Source organism: Molothrus ater, chromosome 3 (genome assembly GCF_012460135.2).
Source record: "Molothrus ater isolate BHLD 08-10-18 breed brown headed cowbird chromosome 3, BPBGC_Mater_1.1, whole genome shotgun sequence".
NCBI classification, from domain to species: Eukaryota; Metazoa; Chordata; class Aves; order Passeriformes; family Icteridae; genus Molothrus; species Molothrus ater.
In genome coordinates, this window is record NC_050480.2 from 13,547,105 (window position 1) to 13,561,922 (window position 14,818).

Genomic DNA, 14,818 nt, shown 5'->3' on the forward strand with positions numbered 1-14,818 from the left:
ACTCCTGCTCCCATATTTTTGCCTGAGAGCCCCTTATTTTCAAATTTATAACAATTTGGAGGGAGGGGGTTTACATTTTTTTTTCCATTTCATGGGAGACTCCTGCCTTCCTTAGCAGACATCTGTCTTTCCAAACCAAGACAAACACTGATAATAAATTTATAGTTACATGGACTGCTGATGAAGGTTTAAAACAGTAGAGCCAGACTTTCTGGAAAAGAATTTTAATGTATTGTTCATGCTTGGATTTCAAATCTGTACTTTATCTTAACAACTAACTCTAAGACAATAAACAAAGAAAAATAAATAGAACCCTAAAACTTGACCAGAACTACTGCCTGTCATGTTCTGAATTTGTCACATGCATGCATTGCATAAGGCATCCACTGGCACTGCATTTCCCACACCACGCTCTGCTGTAAACAACTGCATAACACAGTTTTCTTCCAACAGTGAATGACACCTCAGTCAACAGCTTATTTGCCTTTGGCTTTTATTTTTGAATCCCTTTAATCCATGGGTTTTTTTTATATACTTCCTACATGCTCTGGGATCTGGAGTAATGTTTTTTTTTCCTGAAATATTACTGAATCAAGAACTCTTCCTAATATTCCCGCTTCTTTACAAAGAGATGGCCTGCCCCAATATAATTTATAGCTTAAACAAAAACTAATTCATTGATTATGAAGCAGTTGCCCTGCAAGAACTCCTTTTTTATAGGTAAGCCTTTGTGACTTCTAATTGTTTCTGAAAAATAATTCCTAGAAATGAAGGCAAGCAGCCTGCAAAATTGTTCCACAAAATCAAGAGCTGCAACCTTAATCTCTGCACTGTTTATTTGTTCTGAGGCAGCCTTGCCAGAGGGATTTTCAAAGTACCTTCAAGAAATTACATTCAAAAAAATACACCACCTTTTCAATATTGGAACTAAACCCAAATATTGCCTACTGAATGTTTACAGACATTTTGAAGATTTTGCATTCTCCAATCCAGCTCTGGGATCCCCACCCAGCACAGGAAGGATATGGACTTGTGGGGAGAGTCCAGAGAAGGGACAAAAGGTGGTTTGCAGGATGGAGATTGTCTATTATGAGGAGAGGCTGAAGGAATTGGGATTGTTTAGCCTGGAGAGGAGGCTCTGGTGTGACCTAACCGTGGCCTTTCAGAAAGGGCCTAATTTATAAGGAGAGGTCTAATAAATAAGGCCTTATTTATAAGGAGAAATCTGGAGAGCAATGGATTATGGAGTGACAGGACAAGGGGGGATGGATTCAAACTGAAAGAGGACAGGTTGAGACCGGATATTGGGAAGAAATACTGTGAGGGTGGTGAGGCTCTGGCACAGGTCGGCCAGAGGAGCTGTGGCATGGGTATTCATGGCTAGGTTGGATAGGGCTTGGAGCAACCCAATCCAGTGGAAGGTGTCCAAGTCCATGGCAGCCATGGCAGGATGGTTTTACTAGATGACCTTTAAGATCCTTCCAACCCAAACCATTCCATGCTTTCCCAAGTTGCTGCTCTAGGTGTTGCAAAGAAACAAAAAGAGAAAAAAACAAAAACCAAAACCAAAACCAACCAACCAAAAAAATTACCCCAAAAAAAACCCCACAAAAAATCCCTACAAACAAAAAGAAAGAAAGAAAGAAACAAAAAAAAGACCTGAACAAACAAACAAAAAAACCCCAACAAAACCAAACCAAACAAACAAAAAAAAAAAAACAAAAAAAACCCACCAAACCCAAAACCAAACCACACTTATCTTCGCTTACTGCTCTATGGACAGGACAGAGCCAAACCCTGGGGCAAGAAATGCCCATTTCTGCTGACAGCAAACTTTTATCCCATTTTCTCCCTTTTGTGAGAAACAACTACTCACTTTGAAAATTTAAAAATGCTTATTAAACCTTGACAAAAATACAACAAAAGAACTAGGAAACAGTCACAGCACTGGGAACTGCCCTCATGGATACCACATGGCCAATTCATCTTCAAGGTGGATGCTCAGTCTTTTTTATATCCCTGGGGTTGCATAAGCCAGCCCTGGCCCCTCCCAAAGTCTGTCAGTCTTCTCTGCCATTTATCAGTGGAGACTGCTTTCTTGTAACTTGATTGCAGATCAGGTGTTGCTAAGCTCCAAGCTTTTCCATTCCTAACTGCCCTGGGTAAGGGACACCTGTGCACCTGTCCTAGAAAACCCTGGGTGTCTGATGGCAACAATATGGGGCGGGGGGGAAGGGAACTCTGGGGAGAACATTTAAACTACAATAACATAACTATACATCACTAAAGCTTTTCTTAATATTCACACAATAGTTATCCCTTAATTGAGAGACCCAATAATTTCATTATCCATCTATAATGTGAAAAATGCATATTTTATGATTGGCTTTTTGCAAATATTAAAATGAATATTATATGTATTGTGTTAGAAAGTAATGCTGTATTAATTCTTTTAAGTAGTGTGGTAAATATAGTTTTAGGTTATAACAAAACGTTATAACAAAACGTTAAAATAGAAACTATGCTGTATAGGATACTTTTTTTTCTAAAGAAAGGACTCGCACTGAGATAGCAGTCACACGACACTTAAATCTTTCAGAGAAAGGGAATTTATTGCTCCATTATCAAAAGAAACGAACCTCTTCCCGCCTCGCACAGCCAGGATGACGCCGCCGTTTGGCTTATGAGGAAGAAGTTGACGATGACCAGAGAGAATCCTGTATTTGAATGGAATTTATGCATTATGTATGAGGTGTATGAATATGCAACAGGCTGTTGTTTTTAAGGGTTAATCCTCTCTTAACGTGTGTCCTTTTTGGGGCTTGTGCTGCCCAGAAAAAGGTACCTGGACGTCCGTAACTCTTTGTCTCTATTGTCTCATATTGTCCTAATTCAAATTGTCCAAATTATTATTACTCTAATTATATTACTATTTTTATAACCATTTTATTACTACTAAACTTTTAAAATTTTAAAAACAAGTGATTGGCATTTTTCACATACAACGCTTTCATCCCGCTGCTCTCGGGCCGCGCGCACCGCCCGCGCCCCATCGGCGCTATCGGCATTCGGCGCATCGACTGCTCTGGGAGTGGCTTTGCCGCCTGCGCTGCGTGCCGGCAGGGCGGGAAGCGCAGGCCGCCAGCGAGAGCGGAGGCCGGACCGGAGAGTGGAGGTGAGGGGTGGTGAGGGGCTCTGGGACCCGGGGTCCAGGATCAGGGATCCAGGTGGGAGCAAGGCAGGTGGGAGCAAGAAGGGGCTAGCTCGGGGCTTCTTCTCTGGAGTTCCTGTCCTGCCGTCGCAGCCCTCTTCCGCCCGGAAAGGGCCGGAGCGGGGCGGGTGTGTGGCCTGCGGGCGGGCAGACATATAGACAGACAAGCCGCCCCCCACTCGCGGTGTCGCTGCCCGGGGTTGTGAGGTGTCGCCGGCGTTGGCAGCTGTCGCGGCCGGGGGTTCGCTAACGCCTCTCCTGTGTGCTCTGCCCGCAGGCAGTTCGCGGGTGCCGCCGAGAATGGACATCAGGCCGAACCACACCATCTACATCAACAACATCAATGACAAGATCAAGAAGGAAGGTACGAATGGCTGCCGGTTGCTTCTGGTTGTCCAGTGAAGCCTCGTCATTCACTTGCACACGGCACTTGTCTTACAAAGGGGCTTTTAGGAGCTCCCGGAGGTCTCTGAAGTGCTGAGCAGGAGATCGTTATGCAAGCTCTAGGCGAATGTTTTCTTGTAATGAAACAGTAGCTAAAGCAAACGCACCTCCCACTAGATCAGGTTGCTGAGATCTCCCTACAGCCCAGTCTTGAACGCTTTTAAGGATGGGGAGTCCACAGCCTCTCTGGGAAGCCTGTTCCAGTGCCTCACCACCCTGACAGTAAAGGATATTTTCCCAATATTACATCTAAGCCTCCTCTCAGTTTGAAGTCATTACCCCTTGTCCTGTCACTCCAAACCCTTGTAAATAGTCCTTCTCCATCTTGTAGGCTCCCTTCAGGTACTGCAAGGCCAAAGATCACTACTAAGCCTTCTCTTTTCCAGGCTGAACAACCCCAAATCTCTCAGCCTTTCCTTATAGGAGAGGTGCTCCATCCCTCTAATCAACTTGGTGGTCTCCTGGCCGTGCACCCACAGCTCCCTGTCCTTCCTCTGCTGGACACCACAGATCTGGATGCAGCCCTGCAGGTGGGGTGTCACCTGAGCGGGGCAGAATCCCTTCCCTCTCAGGGTGCTGCCCACTCTGCTTTGGATGCAGCCCAGGACATGGTTGGTTTCTGGGCTGTGAGTATGCATGTCCAGCCCCTTCTCCACCATCACCACAAGTCTTTCCCAGTGCTGTTCTCCATCTGTCCATCCCTCAGCCTGGGTTAATACTGAGGGTTGCCCTGACTCAGGTTTAGCACCTCGCACTTGGTCTTGTTAAATCTTGTAGGATTGTCATGGGTTAAATACAGGGTGTTAAATTACCTGTTAAGATTACAAATTACTTTTTGTTTTAATACAGGTCTTAAAGTAATTTTTAGGGAAAGTGTTTTGATAGAACACCTTTTTTAATTAAAAAACATATAGTTAATATAGTTAGTCAGGAGCAGGTGGAGAAAGTGACAGTTGACTGATATTACCAAGTCTCAATATCAATAAAGAAGAGACAGCATTCTTATATTGCTGAAATAGTTAAAATGTAAGGGTTTTGTGTTAGAATGATTACGCAGTACTGATTATTTATTTAGCTTGATTTGGATAGTACTAAGGTTTAATTTGGCATGTATTCAGGTTATTGTAGATAATTAAAATAAATCCAATGCAGCCATAAGCTGCAATAGTCTCATACAAAAATAATTTGGATCCAGAATATGAGTGAGAAAATTGATTAAATAGTTACAACCAAAATTTCCAACTTTTTTTAGCCTTTTAGCCTATTTTGCTGCATTCTTGTTTTGCATCATATCTCTTTACTGCTGCTTGTTCCAGTTTTGATTTTCTGATCAATCTGAGATGGCTGTCATGAATCATACTTGTGTGTGCATATACCTGTATGAAAATATGTTTTTACATACCTTTATGTAATTGTGATTCCCTGGGAATGGTAGAATGGATGGCATTACAACTTCTTCACTACCTGAATCCTTGAGGTATGAAACTGAATGTTGCACACCAGTTTACAAAACCTGGACAAGTAAACTTTGTAATGATGTAACAGTTTTGACAAACTCAAGTACTCGCTATGTGAGCTAAAGCTTCTAAACAACATTGTTCCCAAAGGACAGCAGACTCGGTAGAAGTGGAAATTTGCATGTAACCTGTTATAATCTGTTTTCTCCCTTGGTCCCCAGAGCTGAAGAGGTCCCTGTATGCGTTGTTCTCACAGTTTGGTCATGTGGTCGACATTGTGGCTTTAAAAACTATGAAGATGAGAGGACAGGCATTTGTTATATTTAAAGAACTTGGATCATCTACCAATGCTTTGAGACAGCTACAAGGCTTTCCGTTTTATGGGAAACCAATGGTAAGTTATTTCATTACTTTTGTATAGAAGAAAAATACCCTGATGGTGTGATACAGTGTTTTGGTGCTTGCACCTTGGGAATGAACTCTCCTATGTAGTTGTTACCAAAGGATTACTCAGGTCACATCCTGATGAGTATCTACATTTGTGCAAGCTGGAGGGATGCTGAAGAGACTGCAGTTGCAACACACACACTTTGAACTTAACATGGGGGACTTTTTGTTTTTCTATGCTGGATTGAAGTTTTCAAGATCTTAAATACTTTCATTGTACTCATCATGTCTTCCATTGAACCGATTAAATTAATTCTGTAATATTATTGAAATTAGTTTAGTTTTCAATTACTTTATGTAGAGTAACGTTAACCACTCTTAGATTGGTAATGAATAGCTAGAATGTGATTCTTCCTTTTTGAGGTAACAGTGAGAAGGGTGAAGATCACCAGTTTGCTTTCCAGATGTGAGCACTGATTTTTTTTTTTTTTTAATTGATGGCTAGTTCTGCTTGACACTAGATCACCAAACCAAGTAACTGTACTTCAGTATAACTTCAGTGAAGCAAATACAGTGCTGGTTGATAGAACATGATTTAGTAATGTGCTTCATGATATGCAGAGTAGCACAGTTGACCTGCTTTGTTCTTGTCTGCTTGGACAATTAAGCATCTCTTAATTCTGCATCTGTTGGTGATGTGTAACAATAGATGCAAATGGCCCATGACTTCAGCAATGGATTGGTACAATTCTACTGGCTCTCAGCTTATGGCTTTGAGCAGTGAAAAGAGCAGTTGTGCAGCTGAGATGCAAGCTATTTGCCTTAACACCTTCAGATTCTCTAATTAAATCCTTAACACAGAATTTTGCAAACTCAGTCCGCTATTTATCCTTAAGGAGTTTTGTGCTCAGTAGAACTCAATAAGAAATAAAAGGATTGAGGCTTCATAAGCTTTCAAATGTACTTCCATCTTTGAACATTGCCTGCAGCCTCTATACTCTAAGCACTAAACAAAAGCATTAAAAAAATCTTAAGCTGTTGTGTAGTTTTGTATTGAGGTAGTCTCTGATAGGAAAAATAATAAGATTGTATGCATAAATAATAATGTTGCACACTGGTATAGTTATACCTGCATCTGCTTAACCTTCAGCTGTGGGAGGCCTTTGTCAAAAGAACAGCAGCATTCATGCAGTCCTGTTGGGATTAAGGTGGATACTTGCCTTTTCTGTTTAAGAAGTTTGGGTTTTGCTGAATTTACGTTTCTGCAGAGATCTGAGAAATCACTTTAAAATTTAACTCCCTTTGAAATTTAATTCCCTATTAAAACTCCAGTTTTAATAGAAGCTAGTGCCAATTTTCTCAGTTGTCCTCTGTGTAGCTCAACTGTATCTCTCTGTAGGTGCTACCTTGACAGATGTTAAAATGTTGTTGTTAGATAAATGGATTTCTGATTTCAATGAGCTTGACAGTAGATCACCAAACCAAGTAACTGTACTTCAGTTAAAAGAAAATTAGTAATTTGCGTTTTAAGGTTTTTATTTAGACTTCTATAATTATGTTCAGAAAAAACTATGAGAATTGGTTACTCTCTAAGTGTACCTACACTTTATAACAATGTTCCTAGTATAAAAAGTTTCTGCAAAAAAAAAGTGTAAATACACAGTTAATATAAGTGGTGCAAAACGTTCCGTATTATTAACTGTAGAATATACTCTGTTTTTCTTTTTTCTTTTAAAAAGCGTATTCAGTATGCAAAAACAGACTCTGATATAATCTCTAAAATGCGTGGGACATTTGCTGATAAGGAAAAAAGAAAGGAAAAGAAGAAAGCTAAAACTCTGGAACAGTCAGCAAATGCACCAAATAAAAAGGTTACCCAGGTAAGCGGCTTCTCTGTTCAGAAAAAAAAAAAACACAAAAACCCAAACAGACAAGCAAACAAACAAACCAACCAAACAAAAAAACTCCATTAAAAAAAACCACACAAAAGCTATTCTAAATAATTCTTTTAAGACTTGATGTTGTCTTTTGTTGCTTTTCAACTCCCTAAATTGGGGTCTGTGGATTATCTAGAGCTCTTGAGTATTTACTAGAAGTATGAAAATAAAGATGGAGGGCAAATGTGCAACAAACCAAAGTAGAAGCTAGCCTCTTAAGGAAAAAAAAGGAGAATGGGCTTATCTTTAGTACTGGCTACAAGTGCTCAACCAGCTCTTCTTTTCAGTGTTTTAATTCCATGTTGCCTAGTAAGGACAGAAGAATGGTAAATGAGAACAAGACAGTTCATTTATGTTAGATATTAGACGTTTCATGTTAGATTAACAGGAGTTAGGTTGGAATTTATCTCAACTAAGGGTTGGCTTGTCTAAAGTAACAACGTTTAGTAGCCTTTGTGCTGGAGTATAGCAGAAAACATCAAAACACCTGACCAGATCCCCCGAGTTTATATATTAGACATGATATTCTGTACTATGGAATGTGCTTTTGGATAGTTTTGGTTAGCTTTCCTGGCTCCCTCCTGGCTTCTTGTGCACCTACTCACTAGCAGAGCATGTAAAACTGGAAAGTCCTTGATACAAACAAGCACTAGTTATCAACAACCAAAACATCAGTTCGTTGTCAGTGTTACTCTCATACTAAATTCAAACCACACTGTACTAAGAAGAAAATTAATTCTATCCCAGGTGAAACCAGGATACTTGTCTTGGCCTTCATTTTCAAAACTACTTTCTCCCAGTCTAATAAATAAAATTCTGTGGAGAAATACTTGACTCAGACATTAGATTGATCAGGTAGTACTGATGTTATTTCTTTTGATTGCCTGGTTTTGGAGCCAAGCAAAATTCACAGGATTTGTTCCCTTTGAGAAGTGTCTCATAGGCACCAAATGTTCTTGGATTGCAGCTCAAAAAAACCTTTAACATACATCTTGAATTGTAGAGAAACATGGTGATATGTGCTTGTTTATTTCTAATGGAACACCTTTGTAAAACTATTTTGTACTTATTTGCTAGGGAGCAACACAGAATTCAGCCAGTGCCTCAGGGACTACACCACAGAATCAGGTAATGTTTTTTATTTTTATCACTAAAAGCACTAATGTTTATAATTATTCTCTATGAATAATAGTTTGTTACACATGGAAACGTGAGGATTTATTTTCCAGCTTTGTTTTTGTCCTATGAGACATTTGTCTAACAGCTACATGACACTAAACAAACAAAACAAATCCCTTTTTTACTATATCTGGTTGACAGGAAATGAAAATCTGCAGTTTCTCATTACTATACAGAAAACAGCACTATTACAAAATCATACTGGATTCTTAAATTTGGACTGTGCTTAGTATCAGTTGAAGGATTCTTAATTTTTTTTTCATTGCTAATAGGTTCCTTTAACTTACTTTTTTCTGGTAGCAGATAAAGAAAAGGAGGACAACATGGGATGCCAAAATATCTGCCTAAAAGCCTTATTTCAGAAGTTTGGGGGTTCTCTGCTCACTTTTTCTTTTTCCTCACAAGTGTCTTACTTTCCAAAGGATAGTGTGGAGATGTAGGAACAATTCCCTACACTTCATTCATCTTGTCTGCTCAGTGACCTTCTAAATGATTCATGTTAGAAGTGAAAGTGGTAAAGAGCCAGGATTTGCAGGAGAGCAAGTACCATAGAAGAATATCTTTGTCTGCCCTGCCCTGCATCTTTCTTGAGTACTGCCATTGCATACATAATCAACAGGGGAAAAGGTCTTGCTCTCTGGATTTTCAGGCACAATATGTGCATGTCAGTTTGCATCAAAGCACATCACTGAGTGTTTGGGTATTTCTTTGAACATCAGAAGTTTATTTCCTAATGGGACCACCTAGAATATTTCCATCAGTAGAAGGAGATTGTTCTGCTGAGGCTTTTTATGTGGCACTGCTTTGAGGATGTTTGAAGTTGGGGTGTCCAGTTTATTTTTAGATTTATAATTTACTTGATGACTTGAAGATTTCAGTATCTGCAGATGACTACTCAGCCTTGTCTGTGGTGAGTGGCTACAAATTCATATTAGCAGGCAAATCTTTACAAGACTAAAGCTGTAAATCTAAAGGGGTTTCTAATTACATTTTAATTGAGCTCTGTAATAAAACCATGTGAATTTTGTGAGTTTTGATTGCCCAGAGATACTCAGTATTTTGGTTGTACTGCAGGTAAACAGGGCTTGGCTACCCTCAGCTTTCTGGAAGGATGTGAGTCCTTCATACATTCTACCACTGCCTTACAAGTGTCTTGAATAGCACTGCAACCACAACTGTGGCAACTGGGTGCAGAGTACTGCAGTGTCAGCTCTTGACTAGTTGAGTTTAAATGTGACATCTAAGACAGTATGGTATTGTGATTTTTGTGGAAGTAAGAACCTCTCCAAATTAGTATATGTGCGTAAAAGAATGAAGGGGCTCTGTCTGCATATTGATAAAGGTATGGTGAAGCCCAGATAGAATGCTACGAGCAAAACTAAAGAAATGTGAGTCTTAGTTCAAATAATCATGCAGACAGATGCAAAGGGACTGTATGCAACTATGTATAGTCTTCTGAGCTTTGATCTTCTGTTGTTGCAGGTGCCTGATAACCCGCCAAACTATATCCTTTTCCTTAATAATTTGCCTGAGGAAACAAATGAGATGATGCTGTCCATGTTATTTAATCAGTAAGTTTTGAATAGAAATTATTTCTCCTTTGAATTCTTCTGTAACCTGTGTGTGTTTTCTCAGTTTACAAGTTCACTTTTTAGAAATAAAAGTTTCTTCTGAAGGTATTTTAGCTGTTAGCCTTACTGCCAAGGTTACAGATTTTGGTTCTGATGACTTGGTTCAGAAAGCAAATCTGATCTTTTTCGTAGCTGGTTCTGATTTTGTGTGGTTTATCTGCTATCAATTTGCATTGGATTCAAGCTGGTGACTGTAATACTAAAGTCCGTAGGACAGCAGGAACAGTTTTAAAGCTAGTTAGATTGCTTCTGTATGTGTACAGCTCTAATTAAATTGCTTCCACATAACATCTCTTAATTGAGACACAGTTCTAAGGATAGAACATGTAAAACCCTTCAATTTAAATCTTTCATTAGCAATAACTATTGCACTAGTAGATGCTTCTGATGAGAAGCTACTGAAGAGAGATGTATTATTGAGCTAAGAAGTATTTTTTGACTCTCACCTTATTTTAAAGGTTTCCCGGATTCAAAGAAGTACGCTTAGTGCCAGGGCGCCATGACATCGCATTTGTGGAGTTTGAAAATGAGAACCAAGCAGGGGCTGCTCGAGACGCTCTCCAAGGATTCAAGATCACTCCATCTCATGCCATGAAAATCACTTATGCGAAGAAATAGCTATATGATCCTATAAAAGGACTTCTGTGGATAGGCGTTTTTTTAAAAAACACTGATACTCTGGTCAGCTAGCATGTTTGCTGTTTTCTGCAGAAAACATAAGACTTAAATAGAATTGCCACAATGACCAGGGCACATGTAAAATTTCCAGATCACCCGGACAGTAACTTTTTCTGTTGAAATACTAATTTTTATAAAATAAAATATAAATATGCTGGTTTTGAGCCATGTTTTTTCCTCAAGTCTGTCTCATTGATTAGCCTTGCAGGGCTTTATTCAGTTTAAGAGCTTTTAAGGTGACTCTTATTTCTCAGAAGTGAGTGCTAAAAATAGCTTTCAGAGCAAAAGTATGATCAGGGATGCTGAATGCCAGCATATTCAGAATAAGTACAGCATTCAACCTCATTATCAAGGGGACAACTGTTTTTCACTTAGGAAATACAGCTTATCATTAGTGGTTTTTCTCCCCAGGTATAGTTAGAAATTGATTATAGTTTGGCAGAAATACGATTCAACTTGGTTTTGTCTTGGTGGCTGGCAATAGAAACAAGTCCTGAGAGGAAACATAAAAGTTTCAGATTTTTAGCCAAGCTTTTCTAAAATACATACCTAATGCTTCTGGGTTTCTCAAGGTTTGATTTACTTTATTTTTTCTCATTTGTTAAAAACTTTATAGGTTTTGTGTGACATAAAGTACATTGGATGCAGTAAAGTAATCAGATATATTATTGTGAGTTGTAACTGTTCTAAATATTTCAGAAAAAAAAATTAAAAAAGTTGTAGTGTTTGTGTCTGCAACATAAGCCACCTTTATTTGCAGAAGACTTAGAAAATTGAAGTTTCATCTGCTCCCAGACTACATTGCAAAATTATGTCTCTTTCACAGTCATTTCAATTATCGTCGTATCTCCTTTTATGTACTTTTTCATTCTTTTTGGTGATTTTGTGTATGTGTGATTTCACAAGTATTCTAATACTTGCAAATGAAAATCATTCCAATGTGCCTGTAAGAGCAAAAATGACATTCCATCATAACCTTGGATTTTTCCTACTGCAGTCATAAATTTATAGATAATAATTATGCTGTTATTTCCTCCCACTAGTTTGTGTGCACATGACTACCATTGCTTTTCACCTTTATTCACTTTAAGGGTTTGGATCCTGACTTCTGTGCTGTTGTAGAGGGGACCTTTTAAGTCAGCCTGCGGCATTGTTTAGTGTCTGGGACCTTCAAACCCTCAACGGAGTTCAGCTAGGTAACGAAAAGTGAAATGGTTGCTGTCCTGGAATGACCTCTGTGTTTTGCTCTGACTGCATCTCCCTGTGGAAGGGGTCTTGCCTGTACAAGTATGCAGTGCTTGAGTTCTTAGATTTAAATTTTAATTAATTAAGTCATTTAATTAATGACTTGAAAAGTCTTTTTACTGCCTTGCACAGGTCCCTCATCAGTTATTACATTGCATCCATCTGCTATCCTCCCAGTAGGTCCTTTCTGTAGACAGGAACAGGGGAATCTCTGCCACTGAGGATTTTTGGTCCTCAGAAGATTGTGTTTGTCAGTGAGCATTTGTGAAAATTAAGGACAGGAGTGTTAAGAAGGATGTAATTTCATTTGCTTCTTACCAGGGTCTGACTTAATTTTCATTCTCAGACTTTGCTTGAAGTATGATTAAGGTTATGGAGAGCTCTAGGAGGGCTTAGAATGTTTAAATAATACAGTTGCTGATTAAAATATTAATACAGAGTGGTTTTGGGAGGAGATTCAGCTTTATGAGTCAGTCCTGAGGTTTTCCCCCTGCCTACAGCTCCTCTGGTGGGATGGAATGTTGCCATAGGCCCTTTCTATTAGCCTGGTGTGTTTGTCCATATGTCTGCCTCATCCATAAAACATGGGGATTGCTGGACCTGGCATACACTCAGCAAGTGCTGCAGCAAAGAAAAGTGACACAAAGTGTTTATTTGATGATTTTACTTTTGTGTCTCAGATTAATGTGTCCTCTCGCGACTGGAATTTTTATGGAGAAGCTTACCAACAAGAACCTATGTACTGATGATGACTGTCTGTAAGTAAATTTGCTTTGAGGACAAAATAGTTTAAAAAATAGTGGTGGGGGTGAAGGGAAAACTACTTTGCTTGTTTAGCTCTGTCATATATTTGTCTTGTCAACTGGCTATGTAGAATGTCACATGCAGTTTTACCAAAAAATGGGTTTTGTAAGGGGACATTTTTCACTTAAGTGAAAAGTGTAAAGAGGGATTCTAACTTCCAGTGCTGAAATTGCTTCTAAAGCTGTTATTTTGGTTACTGGAAAATGCACAGAACAAATTCTTGAAGACTAACTGTTTCAAAATAACCTACTTTTATATGTACGAACATTGTGATGAAAACAAAGGATCATACAGAGACATCTACTGATCTCAGCTTATTTTGCAAATGTGACTTTAAGGATCAGACTCTTTGTTCACATTTAAAATAGTCTATATCACATCTTGACCATGTGTGTGCTGCCTGCTCTGGCAATATCTCCTAAAGGAGCTGTTACAAATAGAGCTAGTGTTGCACCATCTGCAAATCGAAATCCAGTCTCCTCACTGTGACCTTCTCCCAAAGCACTGGCAATGTTTTTGCCTTGCTTTCATGTCCTGGGTTGACTATATGATGCTTTTATCCCCAATCGTCTTGTTCTGTTTATGCTGAATAATAAGTTTTGCACCCTTAAGACGTGTTCCAGAGAGTGAAGGAGAGAGAGAAGAGGTGCGCAGTTTGTTTTCAGACACTGCACTCACTCCTCCACATTCCTGCTCCTGAACTGTGTTGTCTGCAGATAGACAGACAGCGAGACAGAGCTCTCCTTTGCTTTTAGTTAGTTTTAGCTAGCTGAGGCAAAAAAGTTCCCTAGACTGTAGGTTTTTTTATTTTTTCCCTTTTCTTTGGACCTCTTGATGCCTGCTCTAGACTGAACACCCAGAAGAGCACTGGCAGCTAGCACCTGTAGCCCACCGGGCTGGGCCTGGCCCACAACATTTCCAGCACTGGAAAGCCTGAGTGAGCTGAGCTGCAACCCGGGGAGGAGACTTTCTCAGTTTGTCAACTCCTTTAGAGCAGTAAAGAGTTTTATTGTTTAATATTGTTTAAGTTTTATTGTTTAATAAACAGTTTTTTTCCACTTTTCTCCAAAGAAATATTTTCTCCCAGACCGGTTAAGGAGAGAGGCTGATTGAATCTCCTTTCCTAGAAGAACCCCTTTAGAGATTCTCTTCCAAATTTGCTCTGAACGAAAACAGCCTTACACCTTCAAAGCCCAATATTGGTGTAAGATGGGCTCTCTTTGGAAGGGGTTGCCATTTAAATGAGGAGATCTGATGCCCAGAGTTGAACAATGAATCATCACGCAGCGCAAATGACATTGTGTGAAGGAATGTCTGATAGGGAACTTGATGGGGAAAAGCACTAAGGGGGACACCTCCTACATTGGAGAGAAGCCTAAAAGCTAACAATAACCCAGGGGCTCTGTGTTTCCAACCCTCCTTTTATTTCAGGGGCTTTTTTCTTCCCAAAAAGGTAACTTTCACTGTTGGAATCAATGTATGCCATTAGCTACAGACCTTCCTATAATAAACCTTTTGGCCTGTGGACCTCTCTCAGGATCCTTTTGTGCAGCACTTGGGGTAATCCATGTGTGTTGGTTGGTGTTTGAGCATTAAATCTCAATAGGTTGTTTTTGGTTTTTTTTCCTCAGTGCTGAATACAACGGACAATATGCTGTGTGCACATCAGAGTATGGTGTTGGATTGCCTGCCTCCCCTCAGGCAATTAAAATTGGCCATTTGCTGGCTGAGTACTCTGGTTACCAGGAAGCAGATGTTCTGCAGCAGCTCCCTGTCTCCTGCTTCCAATGGGCAGCTATTTGGGATACACTGGATACACTGCTCTGATGCGGATGAGCAACAGAG

At 39.6% G+C, this 14,818-nt stretch overlaps 1 protein-coding gene across 1 annotated transcript; it reads left to right on the top strand.

The window, feature by feature from the left end:
* Window positions 1-3,087: 3,087 nt before the first annotated feature.
* Window positions 3,088-14,031, top strand: SNRPB2 (small nuclear ribonucleoprotein polypeptide B2). The gene is made up of 7 exons (XM_036380872.2): window positions 3,088-3,175; window positions 3,489-3,575; window positions 5,334-5,506; window positions 7,239-7,379; window positions 8,514-8,564; window positions 10,098-10,186; window positions 10,705-14,031. The coding sequence occupies exons 2-7, from the start codon at window positions 3,512-3,514 to the stop codon at window positions 10,862-10,864; spliced, it is 678 nt and encodes a 225-aa protein (XP_036236765.1). The 5' UTR covers window positions 3,088-3,175; window positions 3,489-3,511; the 3' UTR covers window positions 10,865-14,031.
* The last annotated feature ends 787 nt before the right edge of the window (window positions 14,032-14,818 follow it).